Here is a 20,829-nt window from a genome sequence, read left to right on the forward strand (position 1 = left end):
AACAGTGTAGCCATGGGCTGGTCCTGTGGCTGACTCAGGAGAGTGTGGCACTGGTAGCTCTGAGGCTGTGGGTTCGGATCCTATATAGGGATGGCCAGTGCACTCACTGGCTGAGCGTGGTGTAGACCACACCATGCCAAGGGTTGCAATCCCCTTACTGGTCAAAAAAAAAAAATGGTGTAGCCAACTGGAAAATAATATATACTGGATTCAAACCACGCACCAGGAGAAATTACAGATGGATCAAATAGTTAAAATGGAAAACAAGAAACCATTAAGAAACTATGGGAGGATTTTTTGATTCTCATAATTTTAGAATGGAGAAGCTTTTTCTAATATGAATAAAACAATAAAGTAAAAAAATCATAAATTCAACTACATAAAAATAAGCAATTTCTACATGGTGAAATCTACTGGAAGAAAAGTTAAAAGGTAAGCAGTAAAATGATTAAAAACTTTGCAATTCATAATATAGACAATGATTAATTCCCTTGATGACTGATAACCCAATAAAAATAAGCAAAGTATATAAGCAAACAGTTAACAGAAAAGGAAAAACAAATGACTCTCACACGTGCCAGTATTAAAAAATGCCCATCCTCATTCATTATTTTAAAAATGCAAATTAAAATTACACCAAGATGCCTTTTTCACCTATCAGATTGCCGAATATCAAAAAGATTGACAGAACTCCATGTCGATGTGGGTGCAGGGAAACAGGTCTGCCCACACTTTGCTGGTGGGAGTGGAAACTGGTACACCCCCTATGGTGAGCACTTGGCAATATATATCAAAATTATAAATGTACATACCCTTGACCCAGCAATTCTGTTCCTGGGAATTTACAGAAATACTTGTACCTATGCTACATGAGGTTTGTATAAGGTTATGCTTTATTGTGTTATTGTTCTAATTGCAAGTAATTGGAGACAATCTAAATGTACAATGTAAGATTGGTTAAATAAATTATGGTACACCCATATGGTGGAATACTATGCAACTGGAACAAAAAGTAAGATATTTCTATAAGTACTGACAACACTCTAAATCTATTGTAAAGATTTTTTTAAAGAGCATGATTTAGAAGTGTGAGTCTCATTTATTTTTTTAAAGGAAGGAGAATATACATAAAAATATCTCTGTAAGTATATGCAAGAACCTGATAACACAGATTTTCTTCAAAGAGGGGACTAGGGTGACTGGGACATGGGGAGGTTTTTCACTGAATATATTTTTGTACCAATTTTATTGGCATAATTTTTACTTATTTTTAGAAACAATTTGTATTTCATATTTCAAAGTTAGTAAATAAAATACATGAAATGAAACAATAAAAAAAAGTTCCTTCATAAAATTGGCAAATTTTGTGTGGGATTATCCCACACTTTGCATAGTGTGGCTACTCTGTGGCTTGTGTCTGCCCCTGCGATGTACTGGTTCTGCCATGGAGGGGTAGGAGCCACCCCACGGTATGCCTGTATCTTCTGCAGCATTGATTTAGATGTCATGCAACACAAATATATTTGATTTACTGTAAATAATTTACTGTAAATGCATTTGATTGACTGAACGCTATATTTAAAATGATCCAATACAAGAAAAATTCTCTTCCTTTTGTCTTGGTTACAAAATAGTAAAAATTCCTATTATTCAGTGCATGAAAACACTACATATAATAAAATAAAATTTCAAGTGCCTCAGTTTTCACTATTTTGAGGACTAATTGAAAGTTTTGTCAAATCTGTAGTCTTATCCAGTTGAACTACATAGATTTTACGTAATCTCATTATCCAAATGAATTGGGAATGTGGAACATTTGCTCTGTAGTTTGCATTATTGCAATGTTTGCTTAGTGAGTTATGCTGTATATTTCACCACAACCAGCCTTTTAAGAAATGAAAGGGAATAGAGCATGATAGAAAAGAAAATATTAGAATGAATCACACATAACAAAAATACACAAGTACACATCTTGGTAGTGCTGAAAATCGTGTTTCTTATGCACCGGGGCTAGGGGTTCCCGTGCTGGGAGGTGACGACAACCCAGGCCGATTCTTCCCAAGTCCTTAGAGAGTCTGCAGTCTCCAGTAGAGAGGCGGGCAGTGAACATGCGAGCAGATGAATAAGTCAGTGCAGAACATAAGCAGTGCCCCCACGAAGGAATTAAGACACCGGAGGAGGAGTACCAGGGACGGCAAGGCCTTACGTTGAGGCATCATGGAGGGCGTCTCTGCGGAGGGGGTGTTTCCATCGCAGCCTGAAGGATGAGTTGGAGGCCGCCACATGAAGTGCAAGGGAAGGGAGCTGCGGGTCAGGGCCTGGCACGCGTGGACCCGAGCAGGGAGAGAGCAGGGTGTGTCCGAGGAGTGGAGGCAGCTGGGGACGCAGCCCGAGGCCAGCAGTGCCAGGCCTCACAGGCTACAGGAAAACAAACATGGGTTTTGTTCTGAGTGCAGTGGGAGGCCACAAAAGGACTTTTATCAGGGAAGTGACATGTTAGTGCTTACATTTAAAAATATCATCCTGATGTCTTGTTGTAGGATGAATTAGAAATAAGCCAAGGGTGGACACAGGAAAAATGGTCAGGGGCTCTTGCAGAAGTCTGGACCAAGTCGCTGGTAGCTTTGGAGTGCTTTGGAGGAAGGAGTGGATGGAGTTGCGTTTGATTTGGGAGGCAGAACTGACAGGGTCAACGTGCGGTAAGGGAAGGCACACATCAGGAAGGACGACCAGACTCATGGCTTTAATAGCTAGGTGGATGACAGTTCTACTGACTGCATTTTGTAGATGCCTGCTCATCCAACAGACTTCCTGCAATGTCAGAAGCAGGATATGGGATTAGATTTGGCCTGATGGAATGTGCTTTCCCTCATTTGCAATGTGGAAACTTAACTTTGAATGACATTCTAAATAATTTTCTCAGTTCAATTTAAATTTTGTGTATATATACATTTCTTATAATTTTGAGCTATTCAATTTATGCTGAAAAAACTTAGACCTTATATCTATACTCTGTACAGTTTTCTTTTGACCTGATCATTTCATATGGCTTTCCGAACAGTTAAAAATTTTATTTTTCCAAGTCAAGTTGGAAGAGAATGTTTAAAGAACCACTAAAGCATATCTCTGGAGCCCAAATATTGCAGGGACATGGTTCAAAAACAGCTGAAACAGATGATGCCTGGAGATCACCATCTCCAGGTGATTTGATAAATTAGGTGGCTGCAGAGAGGAAGTCAGGTGCTGCCTGCAGGTCTTGCCTGCTGGTCATCGCCCAGGCACCCATCATTCCTCACCCCTCACCATGGCTCTAGAAATAGAGCCAAAGAACGTTTGTAATTTCTGAGCAGCATAAAAAGGGCAACAACAAAAAAAAATTGAGAAGGGAGAAGCTACTCTCTAGCTGTGTGGCCCTTGAGCAAATAAGCTAATGCCAGCTCCATTTCCTCACCAGCTAACATCCGTCCCATAGGGCAGTTCTGAGTATTACGTGTGTGACATGTGCAACAGATCCGGCATGTTGCCTGATTTATATTAAGTGTGCATTGCACAGTAGGCATAGTAATGAGTTAACAAGAGCTTACTCAGTGTCTACTCTATACAAATCTCAGAGCTGTGAGCAGTGAAAGAGGTGGGCACAGAGCCCTGCCCTGCAAGGGTGTCACATGGACACAGGTGGAAGAAGGGAACAAGAGCATTGCTGTCCCTGTGCGAGGCACCATGCTGGGCTCAGACAATGGCTTTTGTGTGAAGAGCAAAGTGACTGAGCCTCACATTTACTAGGTTGCATGACTTACATCTGCTACTTCATTTCTGAGCTGTTAGCTTCTTTGTGTGGTACAGGTGTGTTGTTACCAGTAGACATTGAGGAGACAGAGCTGAGCATTGGTGTTGGCTGTAAGGTACACCATCTGTAAGTTTGGGGGAAATACCTGATCTCTCTGTAAGTAAACCATTCTGGACCACAAGGGTATGAAACTCGTGTCTGACAGTTGATGCTGTCCTGAAGGAAGAGATCCAGGGTCAGTGACCAGGGCAGGAGACCTGGGCGGACGTCCTCAATTAAGAGAGGCACACACACAAAACACTCAGGTGAGGACAAGGCCCAAAACCTAACAGTGGAGAGGTACGGGTAGGCCCCAGAATTCTCCAGCTGTAAAGTTTCTGGCTGAATTAAATCACAAGTGTGATGTGTGCTTAAGTGCTTTTCACTCTTGATTTTAAAACATAAGCTTTTTCCAATGGTATTTAATCAACTGGCACTTTAAACAATTGGTTTCCTAAATCCAAACTTAATTTTTAAGAACTGTAAACAACACTTACAAATGTGTGTGTGTGTGTGTGTGTGTGTGTAAAAATGTACCTGTAGTTTTTTACCCAATGTAAGAAAACTCAAAATCCTTGGATTTGAATTTGCTCTTCAAGCCTTCACCACAGCCCTCAGCGGCCCCGCCTTTCTTCCTAGGAGACTTAACATTTGTGAACGATATTAAAATGCTTCCACGTGTGTGTGAAACAAGTAAAACACACATCATTGTACACATTTCGCCAAAGGTCACATGGCCAATAAATATCCGAGCAGCGTCCAGTACCTGGATTCTGGTGGGGCACTGTCCATGTGGGGGGGTCATGCCACCTGAAATCAGCTCATTGGCATTTGACCTGCGTGCATAACCCTAGCTCCAGAAGAAAACAACTCCCGAGGGAACCACGCCAAAGGGTGCGGATGAGGAAAAAGAAGCGGAGGAGACACTGCACGCAGAACCCTTTGACTGCCTTGATTAATCGCCACCCACACACACAAGTGTTGCTGCTGTTCACTGAGGACGGCGGATTCCTGAGGATCGCTCACCCCAGCCGTCATCAGCCGTGTCCGCCGCGCGGCCGCCAGGACCGCTGCCCCCGCGAGCGCTGCCCCGCGACCCCCCGCGCCCCTTCCTCCTCCCCCCGCGCCCCCTTCTCCTCCCCGCGCCCCCTCCTCCTCCTCCCCCCGCGCCCCCTCTTCCTCCCCCGCGCCCCCCTCCTCCGGCGCTCTGCAGACCCTCGGCTGCACCTGACCGTCGCTTCACTGGCAGCTTCATCTCACATTTCTCGCGGCTTAGGGCGACTCTGTGTGACCTGCCTGGAGGGGCAATGATAAAAGGAAAGGGTGGCACAGAAGAAGAAAGTGGGACGGTTTAGCATCCACCTGGGAAACGTGGACTTGGACTTGACCCGCCCAGCCTTGGGTTGGAAGCGGCAGGAAGGGCTCGCGCGCTCTTCCCAATCCCTCACTGCGGTGGTTTCCATTACCCGTGGGGAGGAGCTACCGAGGGCCCCGGTGCAGCACCGGAGCCTAGCAGGGCCTGGCGCAGGCCGGTGGGCTCCGGAGAAGCCGGCTCCCCAGGCACTTGCTCATCCGGCCCCCGCCGGGCACTACGAGATCACCCGTCTGGTGAGTGTCTCGCCAGACTGAGCAGAGCAGCAGGTGTCCGGGGTCGCCCTGCCGCTGCCGTCCTGCCTGCGTCTCGCCTGCAGGGTGCAGGGGTGCAGGTGCCGGGGCATGGCCGCGGGGCTTCCCCGGAGCAGCATGCCTCCACCCGCCACCCAGACCCCCGCTAGGCCTGGGCTCCCCGACTCTTCATGGAGTTACTGAGTCGCTTTCTTCCTACGGCCCCTCCTTATTTCATCAGAGAATTTTAATTTATGGTAAAAACACGTAACATAAAATTTGCTGTGGTTACCATTTTTGCGTGTCCAGTTCAGGAATGTGAAGTCTATTCACATTGCTTAAGTGTTAAATACATGCACATTTCAGCAGATCTGTGGTCAAAACACGGATGTCCCTAGGAGAGATGGCACATTAGTCCTTGGCATGGTGGGTGGGTGAGTTTTCTGAAGCTTTACAGTGACTCCCTTCAGTAGCAGAATAGACAGGGTGAGAGCTACAGGGAGTGCTGGGACGAAGGGGGGCTCAGGTAGGACAGGAGGCGGAAAGGGGACAGAGCGGCCACAGACTGCTTTCCCTGGGAGCTGCCCCCATCCAAGTGCCACAGCATTTCACACCTGTTCACCCCCTTCAATCAAACACAAGAGAGAAATGCTTAAAGGAAAATATAGCAACTCCCAGAAACAGCATTTCTTTTATTGATAACAGATGGGTAATGCTGAAAATACACAGCCAATATTTATTATGTAATAACTTTTGTTCAACAAAGATTAACTGAAAACAAATTTTTTTTGTCCTTAACATTCTATTTTTAACCTGAATATTTGCCTGAATGAAGTATATAATACAATTCACTGGTAGTTTCTAAGAGTAAAATTCTCTAATTAAAATAGTCCAAGATATAAAGCCATTGGTACAGAGTTTGGGACTAAATACAGGTTTGTCTTTTGCAAACCCAAAACAGTTCTTCCATAATGCACTGCAGGCACTATAACTAGGAAGAAGTGGTATAACCCCAGAGGCACGACTTGCTTTTTCAAAAATTGTGGCAAAATATACGTAATGTAAAATTTACTGTCTTAACCATTTCTAAGTGTATGGTTCAGTACGTTCTTACTGTGCAACCACCACCACCATCTATCTCAAGAACTCTTCATCTTGCAAAACTGAAACTCCGTATCCATTAAACACTAACGCTCCATTCCCCCCCACCCCCACCCCCGTTTCTTGCAATTACCATTCTACTTCCTGCCTCTAGAAGTTGGACTACTCTATGTGCTTCATACAAGTGGAATCATACAGCATTTGTCCTTTTGTGTGTGACGTATTTCACTCAGCATAATGCCCTCAAGGTTCACCCATGTTGTAGCATGTGTCAGAATTTCCTTCCTTTTTAAGGCTGAATAATATTCCATTGTATGGATGCTCCATATTTTCTTTATCTGTTTATCTGTCAATGGATGATTGGATTGCTTCCACCATTTGGCTGTTGCAAAAACTGCTGCTATAAACATTGGTAGGCAAATTTCTTGCCTTTTAAATTCCATTGCACTGAACAGATCATGAGGCAGCTCACTACGGGACAACTTCAGCTGTCTTGTCAGGGCCCCTGGAGTCATGGTTAGGTTTTGAGCCTGTGTGGGGAAAATAGATAATCTAGTCAGGCCCCCTTGACTCAGATCTGGTTGGGGGGATGCAGCACATTTCTTGTGAACAAGTTGTGTGGGGGTGGATTTAGTGTGCATGCACACCAATGTATCTTTTTAGTTTTGTTGCTCTTGTGTGCTCTGCAGTTTGTGAAGCAGGCTGGCCCTCAGAGAGCTCACATCTAAAAATAGAGCATGTTTACTCTGCTGGCAGCTGCTCAGTTTTTTCTTTGGACTTTGCCCATAGCAGTGGAGTTTCCGAGTTTATCTTTGGACTGCCTAGGTATTAGATGTGTGTGCTGAATAAAGACTATTCTTCCTTCAACGAAGGCTCCAAAGACTTTTTTGCAGATTACCTAGCTCATAGACTTGCATGTGAAGGGTTTGTGAATGGGCTCCTGGGGTCTGTGAGCTCCAGACCCAGCCCTAGTTCTACAGTCTGTTGTTCCCTCTTACAATGATTTTGGGCCTCAGACTAGGTGATCCTCAGTAAAATGGTTTTGATTGTTCCTTCCAACTTTTCAGAAATTGGGATGGGAGCTTTCTTGAGAGCTGTCACTTTCCAATCCTGGCCCCTTTAAGGTGTTGAATCAAAGTTGCAACTCACATGGGGGGTGGTGGTGAAAGTCTTGACTGAAAATTATTAAAGTGGTGTGTAAAATGAAAATAAAAAATAAGAGGTTTAGTCTGGGGTAAGACTATGCTGCTCCCATGGGTTAGCAGGTCTGCATACGGGTCTGTAAGAGCTGGGTGAACGATATAGAAAGGAAGGCTCGGATTGGGAAGTCCTCTGCAGCCTGGGAGCCTGAAACTGCACAGGAACTTACAGCCTGCAGAAGAGAAATTCACAGGATATTTACATACTTTTTTTGAAAGGTCACTTTGTTATTTTAAAAGACATGAAATATGCATTAAAGTACAAATAAAGATGATGATTTCTGAGTTGGTGTAGTTTTTCCTTGTAGTAATTTTTAAAAGGATCCAACACGTACCTGGTAACAGTAAAACAGTCGGTCCTTGGGTCCTCTACGGAGCATGGCTGGACTTGGAGGTCAGAGGGTCAGGGTTTAAATTCCACTCTGCTTCCTGAGTCGCTCTTTATGTTCCCTGAATCTGTCTCTTTTATTTTAAACTGGGGTGGGGGGGCGCTCATTTTTTAGAAAAACACCTCACGAAAATATTATGAGGATTAGGTGGCAGGTGTGTCAAAGCCTCCAGCGCATGGCAGGCATTGAGCATCCACTTGCCCTGGATAGACTGATCTCACTGGTCAGGCTAAGGAGTTTTTCACATACTCACGCCTGTGTCCTCATCTTTGGGAAAGCATGACTTTATGTGAGCCAAACTAGTTCAGTTGCTAAGTAAGAAAAAATAAGTATCTTTTTGACCAGTACGTAGGTGTGTGAATGAATCAAGAAGGAGACATGGCCCCGTGGAGGGCTGGCTGCCCTCGGACAAGTGCCGGGGTTCTTTTATACTCTTTGCTTCATCACACTTGCTGGATGCTGGAGGATCTGAATCAGCAGAGGTCACATTGCTTCTGCGTGGGAAACTTTGGCCTCCACGGATGCGCCTTGGGTTTTGCATAGAAAGTCTCATTCTTTATGGGTGAGTCAGCACATCGAGGCCAGCTGCACCAGGAAAACAACGTGTGATGGTTAGTTTTTTTCTTGGATTCTTTGGCATTTGGTCTTTCACCAATACATATATGTCTATGGGGCATCTTCTTGTCCTGGCTGCCCTACAGTGGCCACCGCTACCATCAGCTCTTCCTTCTCCTGTTGCAGCTCTTTGTTCCCTGTGTGCAGTGAGGGTTGTGCCATTCGGAAGAACTCTGGTCAGTTCACTTCTCTCCCTTTCTTCGCGTAACTATCTGGAGACATGCCGTGTTACCAGTGGTGAGCCATTGAAGCATGTGCCTTCCGTGGGGAAGAGCACAGTGCCGGAGGGGAGTGTGGAATGAGGTGGAGATCAGCACATCAAGCTGTGGGCAGGAATCCCAAAACCTGGGTCGTAAACTCATCTCTGTATACTGAACTGTTTTGTAAACAACGAACAGCAACCCAGAGTGTGTCATCCTCTGAGCATTTCTACCATCATTCAAATGTCACTTGGATAAAGTATGAATAAAATCTTTCTGAATAATATTAATCGAGAACTACTAAGTGGCAGACACAGAGAATGCTATGAATGGACTAGGGGAAAGGTCCTCTTCCTCCCCTGAAATCCTTCAGGGAAGATAGATATTGAACAAGTAATTCCAGGTGTGGTCAGGGTCCCAATGGGCCAGAGCGAGGTTCTGCAGACGTAGCCTACCCTTAAAGGTTCAGAGGAGGCTGGAGGTGGCTGGGCTCACAGCGGATCATGGGAAACTCAATCAGCCTGTTGCTCTGAACAGGTCTTTGTCAGAACAGTGAATCGAGAACCCCACTTGGCATACCTCCTCAACGGGAGCAGTCCTGGGTCCTGGGCAAGCACAGGACAGGGTGGTCTCCACAGAACCTTCTCTAGGGGACATGACTGGTGAGAGCCTAAGTGTCCCGTGAGTAGGCCGTCAGCTGCAGCCCACCCTCCGGTGCACTGAATGCCCGGGCTTCCTCTTCAGTGGGCGGGTTTACAGGGAGAGGATTATCAGGTGCATATTTTTCAAAACAATTGCTTTTCTCAGCTTGGCCTTCTTGTCCCAGAATGAAGCCCTTGGCAGGAAGTCACGGGTCTGTTGACCTTACTAGTAGGATCAACAAACCTCCTTTGACATGCAAGTGGCAGAAACTGTGATTTCCTTCCCACCTGCATGGAGGCAGGGCAGCTAGAGTCCAGGAAGCAAAGGGTTGGGTCTGACATGGAGTCAGAGCAAAAGTCGGGGCTAAATATCTGACAAAATGCTCCCTGTGTGGGCAAGAAGGAGTGACAGGTATCTGCACCATCAGGAGCACTCAGTTAAGGGGCTCGAACAGGGAGAAACAAGGGTAGACCTGCTCCCCGCTGTCCAGGAGACGTTTGGGCTGCAAACCATGAAGTCTGAAGGGCCATTTCTGCTGCGTGTTTGCACGGTGAGTCTGGTCCACCTTGTTTGGTGAAACCATTGTATGTGACGTTGGATGACAAAAGAGAAACGTTTTGATAACTGTGTAACCAGCACATCAGAAAGCAAGACGTAGGGGTATAATCATGAAAGCAACTTTTATTTTTCTTCTTCTACCACCCCTTGAGAACTACTCAGTGATGTCTAAAGGTAGCCCTCCCCTGCTCCCAGATGGAAACTCAGGCCATTTCCATGATTCTCTGGTCACTGTTTTGTAATAGAAAATCCTGCGAACACGTTCAGATTTTAAAGCAAACTCAATCAGGTAGTCACAATGCTCAGTCCAGATGAGAGACAGAACTCAACTGACACTACATGTAATTTTCACCCTCTTGCCTTTGCCTACAGTGAGGCTGTGAAGTTGGGGAAAGGCGGGCTGGGTTCTTCTCTGATCCTCTATTTTGCTTGCCGGGTTTCTGACTTGGGCATGGTCAGGTGCTCATGGGAAGGATGCCAAAAAGCTGTGAGAAGGCTTCTGCTTGACGGATGCCCCAGCAACGGCTCCAGGGTCCCTGACCTTGCTGTGTGCTTACAGCTGAGTCCCTACCGGCATTGTCATGGGTTCACGAGGGGGAAAGAGGCATTGAAAAGTTTGCTTATGCTTCCCAAAATGAAGATGGCATATTTTTCTCTGAATAATTCCAGGAAAAATACTCAATAATTAGAATACTTTTTATCTAGTGAAAAATGGATGCCACGTCAATAGGCAGCTAGGAATGTATTATTCTGCTTGTAGTCTTGTAATGGGGACAAATCAAGGCAGAGTTCATTTTCTACCTCCTGTAATATATCTCCACCCCAGCTTTTCTACATGTGACCTACCGATGTCCTTGTTCCTTCTTCTACTGATGGAGTTTGGATGTGTTGTCCCCTCCAAAACTCATGTGGAAATTTGATCCCCAATGTGGCAGTGCTGAAAACTGATTGAGTCATGGGGGTGGATTCCTCATGAATGGATTAATGCTCTCCCTGGGGGAGAAGGGGTAGTGAGTGACTTCTCGCTCTATTAGTTCCCATGAGAGCTGATTGTTTAAAGGACCCTGGCACCTCCTCTCTCTCTCTCATGCTGTCTCTCTCTTGCTTCCTCTTGCCGTGTGATCTGCTTGTACCTGCCGGCTGCCTGCCACTTTCTGCCATGAATAGAAGCAGCCTGAGGCCCATGCCAGATGCAGATGTTCCAGAATTGTAAGCCAAATAAACCTCCTTTCCTTATAAATTACCCAGTCTCAGGTATTCTGTTATAGCAACACAAAATGGATTAATACAGAAAATTGGTACCAGGAGCGGGGTGTTGCTATACAGATACTTGAAAATGTGGATGCAGCTTTGGAGCTGGGTAATAGGCAAAGGTTGGAGGAGTTTGGAAGACAGAAGAAGACAGAAACATGAGGGAAAGTTTGGAATGTCTTAGAGACTTATATGGTGGTGAGCAGAATGCTGATAGAAATGTGAACAGTTAAGGCCATGTGGATGATGAGGTCTCAGATAGAAATGAGGAACTTACTGGGAACTGGACAAAAGACAACCCTTGCTACACCATAGCAAGGAACCTGGCTGTTTTGTGTTCATGCCCTTGGACTTTGTGGAAGGAGGAACTTAAGAGTTGTGAACCAAAGAATTTGGCCAAACAAATTTCTAAGCAGAAAAGCATTAAGGAAGCTGCATGGTTGCTTTTAAGAGCCTACTCTGAGTTATGACGGTAAAATCATGATGTAAAGCCAGAATTTAAAAGGGCAGCAGAGTGTAAAGATTTGGAAAATTTGCAGTCTGGCCATGTGGTAGAGAAGTGGAGAGCTGGAGAAAAATGCAAGGGTAAAGCAGATAAACTAGTTGCTAAAGACATTATCTCCACGGTGAGGCAGCCAGATACTAATAATCAGGACAATTAAAAAAATGCCCTAAAAGCATTTGAGAAATCTGGAAGGGTGCCCCACCTATTACAGGCCCTGAGGCCTAGAAGGACTGAGTTGTCCCAGAGGACAGACCTGGGGCGTGGCTGCCCTCAATAACCTGCTCCCTGCCTTCCAGCTGCTCTGGCTGAAGTGGCCCCAAGTCTGGTTCCTGCAGCAGCCCTGGAGGGTAGGGTAGAGGCCTGAAACCTTGGTGGCATCCACATTGTGCTAAGTCTGCAGGCTGGCAGGACGTGAGAGTAGTAGAGGCATGGCAGCCTCCACCCAGATTCCAGAGGATATATGGAAAAGCCTGGGGGCCCAGGCAGAGTCCTGCCACAGGGGCAGAGGCGCTGCTGAGGCCATCTACTAGAGCAATGCTGAGCAGGAAAGTGGGGTCAGAGCACCCACAGAGAGTCCCCACCAGGGAAATGTCTAGTAGAGCCAAGGCAGTGGGACCACCATGGAGACCCCAGACTTATGGAGCTGCCAGAGTGGAACATTGGCCTGGAAAAGTTGCAGGCACCAGCACAGCCCACTGGGCTGCACCTGGCAGAGCTGTGGGAATGAGGCTGCCTGAGGCTTTGGGTGCCCAGATACCCAGTTGTGCCCAGGATGCAGGACTTGGAGTCAAAGAAGATTATTTTGGAGCTTTGAGACATAATGTCTGCCCTGCTTAGTTTCAGACTTGTTTGGGGCCTGTTTTTCCTTTCTTTTGGCCTATTCCTCCCTTTTGGAATGGGAATATGTACCCAATGTCTGTTCCACCATTGTATCTTGGAAGTAGATAAATTTGGTTTTGTTTTTACAGGCTCACAGCTGGAAGTACTTTTGCTTTTGGTCTCAGAGGAGACTTTGGATTTTGGACTCTTAAGTTGGTGCAGGAACAAACTAAGACTTTTGGGATTGTTAGGATGGAATAATTGTATTTTGTATGTGAGAGTGACATGAGTTTTTGGGGGCCAGGGGAAGAATGATGGAGTTTGGATGTATTGTCCCCTACAAAACTCATGTGGAAATTTGATCCCCAGTGTGGCAGTGTTGGAAACTGATTGAGGGATGGGGGTGGATCCCTCATGAATGGATTAATGCTCTCCCTGGGGGAGGAAGGGTCGTGAGTGAGTTCTAGCTCTATTAGTTCCCATGAGAGCTGATTGTTTGAAGGGCCCTGGCACCTCCTCTCTCTCTCTTGCTTCCTCTTGCTGTGTGATCTGCTTGTACCTGCCAGCTGCCTGCCACTTTCCACCATGAGTAGAAGCAGCCTGAGGCCCGTGCCAGATGCAGCTGTCCCAGAATCGTAAGCCAAATAAACCTCTCTTCTTTATAAATTACCCAGTTTCAGGTATTCTGTTATAGCTACATAAAGCGGACTAATCCATCTACTAATTCTGGACATCCAGTGGTATGGAGTTCTGTCCTGTGGAGAGAATGTGCTCCCAGCCCCATCTCAAGGGCGCTGAGTAACTGAGAGAATCCTCATTCCTACTGAAGGAGAGAGAGGTGCCCTTGGCACTGGACCTTGGAACTTGGAGCATATTTATCTATAGAAATAATGAATCTCCCAATTTGGGAAACAGGAGTATATCACAACTGCACAGGATTTGGAGGAATTTGTATGATTAATGAGTGAAAGTACCCTTCATATAGCTGAATTTCAATACCTATGAATCCCTCCCCTATGTCTTTAAGAGTTTCCTGTGACTGAGCGGGGGAAAGAAAGGATGGAAACATATTTATAAGACCCAGGCGCTGGTTAGGATAAACAGTGCTATCAACACTCAAAATCAGTGGCTTTGTAGATTAATCAGGATTTGATGAATTAATCTGAAACTTCATCATTATTTGCAGCTTTGTTGTTGTGACGAAAATGTGTTACAGATTTGAATGACTGCTTCAACATGAAATCTTGGACTGAAAACTGGCAGTTGTGAAAATATACATACATAGGGAGAGAGCGCTAGAGAAAGGTGTCATAATCAAACACATACTGGGAACAGTCTTCATTAGCCATTCTACGAATTTTAACTTGTTTTGTTACAGATGATCAATTTTGGCTTGTTTGTTATCAAACTGTCCAAGCTTTTCTGCCCAAAGACCCAAAGAAATAAATTACATTAATTAGAAGTAGATTGCATACTCTCAGCTATTGTAGGGTCTCTAGAGGAACAAATGCCAAGTGCATTCCAGAGGACCCATTTCTCCAAAGCGGCCTGAAGTAGGATGTGGCTCATGGCTTCAGGGCTTCATCCGGGCTGGGAATGGGAAGACTGTGGCTTTCCTGCTGAGAAGAGGTGCCTGATGTTCTCACTCCTGGGTGATCTCCAGCCTGCAGTAGGTAGGCCCTTCACAAGGCTATCTCACAGCACCTAGTGACACAGATGTGCACGGCCGCTGTCTGCCAGGGGGGTGGGACATCTTAGTGCATGCAGGAGGGGAACCTGCCAGAGAGAGCTTCCATTGAAGCAGGAGTCTGAAGACAAGGCAGGCCTCAGTTTCCCCACAGGTGCCAGACTGTGCACTCTGGGAATACAGAGGACGAAGGGATGAAGACCTCGGATTTGTTGAGTAATTTTCTGATCCACTGAGCTTCTTTCTCACCCTCCGCAAATCTTGCCACTCTTCTGTGCACATCGATATATTCTCCCCGGCAGTCTTCAGTGTGCCACACAGACCCCCCACGCCAAACTGCAGCCCCCTTGCTTTTCTTTCCCTCGTCCAAACTCTTCCGAACTTTCTATCTAGCTCAAAATCTACATTTTTCACTCCATGATTTTCTTGAGATTCACCTGGGAACCTGTTCCAACTATGTATTCCCCTTAGAAGCTTGTCACCGGTGAAATCTCTGCTTAATAGAAATTGGATTTAATGATTCAAAAATGAAGTTCATTCCTTTCACACCTGAATTTGCAAATGGAGTCACCAGGCACTCACCTGGTCCTTTCGTCTACATTGAAAACCCTTGTGGAACTGAAACTGTTTTCATAATTTTCTAATATTCCTTCTGTGTAGCTAGAATAGTATCTGCACAGAACTGAAGGGATGTTGAAGGATCTGAGGTACATGAAGGTACTTCAAAAAGTGTGTGGAAAAATAGAATTAAAAGACAATGAAAATCTTTCCACACACTTTTCGAAGTACCGTCACATAAGCTAGAAAGTGGAGCACTAGTACATTCTGTTTTTCACGTTTTCCAGCGGAGCAGTGGGGAACACAATGTCTCCCCTACCAACAGATTTGGCCACTAAATCCTTGATAGAGGCGGAGCCTCAGAAACATATCTGGGTGGGTTGTGAATATCCTCTCGACATTGCTCAAGTCATTCAAATTTCAACTTTTTAGCACTTTTGGTAGTCAACTTGTTCAGTAACAATTCAAACCATTTTGCTAAAATCTCAGTAGTTGCTCTCACGAGCAAGTCATTACAACTTTCCATTTCTGCCTTCTGTTGCTAACCACACTCACATGGTCACAAAGAGCTCTCCAGAAAACTGACCACTGGTTATTTCTTGATTACCCTAATGCTTGCAAACAGAGAAGTCTTAGCCTGTTCCAGTTTCTTGGGCCTTTTGCCCACCCACCCTGACCTCCACAGGGGAGAAGACCAAAGAAAGCGCCACACCCTCACTCTGCAGCCGTCACCTGCTTCCTTCCCCAGCGCAGCTGCCCCGTCACAGCCTGGCTGTCCACTCCAGGGTGCCTGCTGTCATGCTTCAAAACAGTAACTCCCTCCCCCACCCAGACACTCATGCTGTTCCTGCGCTGGCTTGACCTACCAAAGGAAGAAAACATTCTCCATCCTGGACTTCTGCCAGCTTTCAAAAGTAATTAAACTTCCCTCCCTTTCAAAGAGACTCATTGTGCAAGGCTTCTAAGTTCAGATGTGCAACTCCAGGGGGGCTGCTCCAGCTCCGCCTGGCCTTTCCTTGAGACCTGCTGGTGACACAACAGGCAACCTTGTGGGCCAGCTGAGGGGCAAGTGTGCTGTCATCTCTTTCCTGTTGTCTTGGCTGCTTCGGCTGCTGTGGACTGGGAGTGTGTGTGGAGGTGGCGAGAGGGACTGCTCAGGACAGCGTGAGCTCACGTTCCTGGCACCTCCAGAAGGAAGGCTCAGTGCGTTTCCACGCTCAGCCTCTTTGTTATGTTCTACAAATGTGTTTTGAAATCAAAAGGCAAAACTTCAGCTTCCTGTCCTCCAATTTTCTCATCCAGGGGTCTCAAAACTGTTGACAAACACTACCGAGTAGCAAGCACCATTATGTGTGTTGTGGGAGGAGTTCTTTCTTACAAAGTAGGCGACCTGGAAATGGTACAGTGCAGCGGAAAGAACAAGGTCTTTGTCATCAGTCTGGCCCAACACATCTGTCATTTGTTCACAGTGTGGCCATGTGGAAGAAACTGGCAGCTCTAACCTCAACTTCTCCATGTTTAAAACAGGGATGCCAATTTCTACCTTACAGGTTTCTTTTCTTTTTAGTCAAAAATAATCCATGCAGAATTCCTTGTGCTGTGCTTGCTACAACACAGTCATCAATACATTACTAGTGTTATTATTGTTAAAAGTATGTTTTCCATGCTCTGTGAAACTTTGCACATGCCAGATCACTGAGAAGTAGAAAGATACGGATGCTTGGAAAATACACTTTGATTTAAAAAATAAAATAAAACTGAGACTGTGAAAGAAAATGACTTTTGACTTCTCCTGCTGGTGCTTGGAAGTACCACTTATTTGTGCTGGGCACCTTGTAGCTGGGTAGATTGAAAACCTTTAGGCCTTATAGTCAAAGAATAAGGTATCATTCAAACTCACAAAAAAGAAAATAAATGGGAAATTTGAATAAAATTCCAGCATTTGGAGCCCCAAATGCTCAGTACCATGACTATGAAAAATGTTTTACCTTTGGTCTCCATCCCCAAGGACATGTACAATTTCATTTGAAAGATTCAGTCCATAAACTTTTACTGAGCAGTCACGATGTGCTCTGTCCTAGGCCCTGAGGATTCAGCAGTGAACAAAGCAGACAGATCTCATCCGTTCATGGAACTTATATTCTAGTAAGGGATCAACTTGGAGAGTTAAAATTAATACAATTCCTGGACTTGGATCCCAGAAACGTTGATCAATTGTAGGTTGGGGCCAAGGCTTTATTGTTTTTTTGAGTTCTTCAGGTGAATGTCATCTGCAGCAAGATTGCATGGGAATCACTAACGAAGGCCCTTATGGGCCAGTTAAGAATGCTGGATTTATCTCAGTGAGAGGGCAGGACACGGGAGGGTTTGGAGTAGAGGAGCCCACCACGCCATCAACACTCCGACTGATGTGCAGGGGGCAGGGGCGGCGTAAGGAGAGTAGCGGGAGAGAGACTAGTTGAACAAAGCGGACACCTTAAAGAAAACTGCGACATACCGTCATAGAAGACGATGGACTGTTAAATTGTATGCCCAGTGGACCAATAATGTGATGTAAAATCTGAAAAGGGAAAAAATTCAGGGTGGGATAAAGCAGTTGGGGAAGGTTTAGCGTGAGGAAGGGGTGGGATTTCTCTAATCCATAGGAAGGCTTTCCCTGATCCCCACGTGGCACTCTCTGTCCTTGCTCCGGATACTTGGCCTGACTTGTCCCTAGGCCTGACAGAGAACTGGTCCAGTCGAGAGTGACAGTGAGAAATAAGTGAGCCAGAGAGGGGCCGAATTACGGAGGGACTTGGAGGGGACTTCTGAGCAGGAATGACATGATATTGATGTGTACAGCTCTCTGTATGGCCACGTAGGATGGGTCCTGGGAAGGGCAGACTGAGAGCAGGCAGCCAGGAAGGAGACTGTAGAAGACGTCTCAGTGCAGAGATGAGGGCCCAGACACAGGGTAGACGTGTGAATGGAGAGGAAGGAACAGTTGCACAGGAAACACACCAGAACTCCATACCTGAATGAACACGGGACGAGGGAGAAGCCAAAAGGAGTCCGAGACATCCGCAAGCTTTGGCTTCCAGAAAGAGGAGAAGGGGGTGAAGACGCGTTGGTAGTCTGGCTTTGTGTAGGTCTTAGTGGGTTCTTCGGGGCTTGTGCGGACTGGGGGACTGCCGCCGACTTTGCTCCCACCTGCCAGGGCTTGCCCTTGAGTCTTTCCTGGAAAAACCCAGTTATTCTGGCAGGTCCAGAGGCTGCTCTCCTGGGCAGTCGTAAAGAGCACTCTGATGCTCTTCTTACTGACCCCTTCTTATCAAGGTCTGTGTCAGTCTGCCAGAGCTGCCATAACAAAGCACCGCAGACAGTGGCTTAAACAACAGTCTTTTATTTCCTCACAGTCTGGCGTCTGGAGTCTGAGACAAGGTGTCAGGAGGGTTGGTTTCTTCTGAGCCTCTCTCCTGGACTTACCGATGGCATCTTCTCCCTGTGTCCTCACGTGGCCATCCTTACTCTGTGTCCTAATCTCTTCTTATGAGGACATTCGTCATGTCAGATTAGGGCCCACCTAGAGGAGCTCATTCTTTCTTAATTACCCCTTGAAGACCCTAATCTCCAAATATAGACACATTCTGACGTACTAGGTGTTAAGACTTCAATGTATGAACATTGAGGAGACACGATTCAGCCCATGACAAGGTCCCAGCAAGAAGAGTTTTGGAAGATGACACTCTACCAAGACCTGCTCTCACAGATGGCACTGAAAGGTGAGCCAGTGGTGTCTTCTCCCAGTGTTCCTGTAGCTGCCATCCCTCAGGATGCAAAAGTACCCGGCATACTCTGTGATCCGTCTTTGCCAGAAACACCCTGTGCTCTGTGCTATGCGCCCTTCACACTCATGAGGCCGCTGAGCACTGGACCCACTCTCTCCTCATGAAGACACTGTCCTCACCTTCGGTCTCAGTTCCTCTTTTCACAAGGCTCATGGCTGGTGGCAGATGGGTGCCCTGCCCACCCACCCAAGGGTATATGCAGAACCACTCCTCCCTTCCCAAGAGGAAGCCTGGTCACTGGTGTACAAGTGAAATGCCCTGTTCCTCTCCCTTGAGGATGAGTTCACTGACCGAAGGCCCCACACCCCTCTGACTCACTTGACCAGCCCAGATGGGAGTGAATCCCCAACAGTGGGTGGGGCTTAATCTCAGGCTGCAATTCATGCTCCACACTTTGCCATGAAATGTGTCTTTTCACAGATTTTAAAAAGTGTGTGACAGGCATTACGTACTTCGTGTGTGTTGTGGTATCCTTTCGTGATGCCTTCGCGGTTTGTGCTTCGTGGCCTTCCGTCATAGACTAGGATGGAACTTCATGGAAGTTTTTAAAGAACAGTGAGATAAAGAAAGTGAGCAACCATGTGACTGCTTACTCTGTGGGGAGAGGGACAGTGTCTGTTTCATTCTCCCAAGACTGCTCTGTGGCTGACATAGTAAAAGTTCAATAAATGTTTGTGGGTTATTGAAAGGCATGCATGGTTATTGTAAGTAGGCACTTGTAGAAGACAGAGATCTTATAATCATCATTTGTGGCTTACACCAGGTTTTCTGGGTATTTTTTTAGGCCAGGACATACAAGAGATCTTAGCTCTTATAGTTGAGTCTAATATAGATCACTGTCTGAAAACTTACAGAGCCATAGCCATGAACATAGACAAGACACAGACATAGCCATAGGCATGGACATAGCCATAGCCATAGCAATAGTCATAGCCATGGGCATAGCCACAGACATAGCCATAGCCATAGGCATAGACATAGCCATGGGCATAGTCATAGTCATAGCCATAGACATTGCCATACCCACAGCCATAGCCATAGCCATAGCCATAGCCATACCCACAGCCATAGCCATAGCCATACCCACAGCCATAGCCATAGACATAAACATAGCCATGGGAATAACCATAGCCATAGATAAAAACATCGACATAGGCATAGCCATAGCCATAGCCATAGCCATAACCATAAACATAGCCATAGCCATAGGCATAGACATAGACATAGTCATTAGACATAGACATAGCCATGGGCATAGCCACAGACATAGCCATAGGCATAGCCATAGACATAGACATAGCAAGTCATAGCCATGGGCATAGTCATAGCCATAGCCATAGCCATAGACATAAACATAGCCATGGGCATAACCATAGACATAGACATAGATATAGATATAGCCATAGCCATAGCCATAAGCATAGCCATCGGCATAACCATAGACATAGACATAGATATAGACATAGGCATAGCTATAGCCATAGATACAGCCATAGATACGGATGACATGGACACGCATATACTCATACCAGTAGTCCCTTGTCTTCCATGGATCTCATTCAAGCAAAAGAAATGTGGAAATGGAGCACACTACTCACTAATGGCACTCATGTCACATTTCTGGCATCTCTCCACTGCCACTGCACAGTAGGTGTGCAGCATGGAGTCATAGTGTCCTGGATGCTGCTGGGAAGTAGTGGCTCTCACACTTCACAATGGCCCACTACAACTTGCCCTGGATTCTGTAAGCCGCATTTGGTGTCGTTGGCACCTCACTGGTTCATGTTGTGTGAAGAATGAAGAAATTTATGTAATCTTGCTGAAGAAAGACTTGGGCATCCCCCACGTTTGGGTTTTAGGTCATTTTCTGTTTGGGTTCCAGGCCATTTTCTCATAGGTGTATTGCTCTCCTCATATCTGGATGTAAGCCACTGATGCATAAATCCATCGCTTTGCACACATTTAGCTCACACTTTCCCTGATTCTGTCACACTCTCCAAATAGGCCAGTCTTGGACTATGACCTGGGATGGTCAGCTTTTTGGAAC

At 46.0% G+C, this 20,829-nt stretch overlaps 1 protein-coding gene across 1 annotated transcript; it reads right to left on the reverse strand.

Moving 5' to 3' along the window:
• Positions 1–19,630: 19,630 nt before the first annotated feature.
• Positions 19,631–20,050, reverse strand: LOC134378205 (keratin-associated protein 21-1-like). The gene has a single exon (XM_063097192.1). The coding sequence runs from the start codon at positions 20,048–20,050 to the stop codon at positions 19,631–19,633; it is 420 nt and encodes a 139-aa protein (XP_062953262.1).
• Positions 20,051–20,829: the final 779 nt, after the last annotated feature.

This window comes from Cynocephalus volans, chromosome 5, assembly GCF_027409185.1.
Source record: "Cynocephalus volans isolate mCynVol1 chromosome 5, mCynVol1.pri, whole genome shotgun sequence".
Classification (NCBI taxonomy): Eukaryota; Metazoa; Chordata; class Mammalia; order Dermoptera; family Cynocephalidae; genus Cynocephalus; species Cynocephalus volans.

Excerpts from the sequence above, each read along its gene's own strand:
- LOC134378205 (XM_063097192.1), bottom strand. The coding sequence starts at position 20,050 with ATGTCTGTGGCTATGCCCATGGCTATGTCTATGTCTAATGACTATGTC.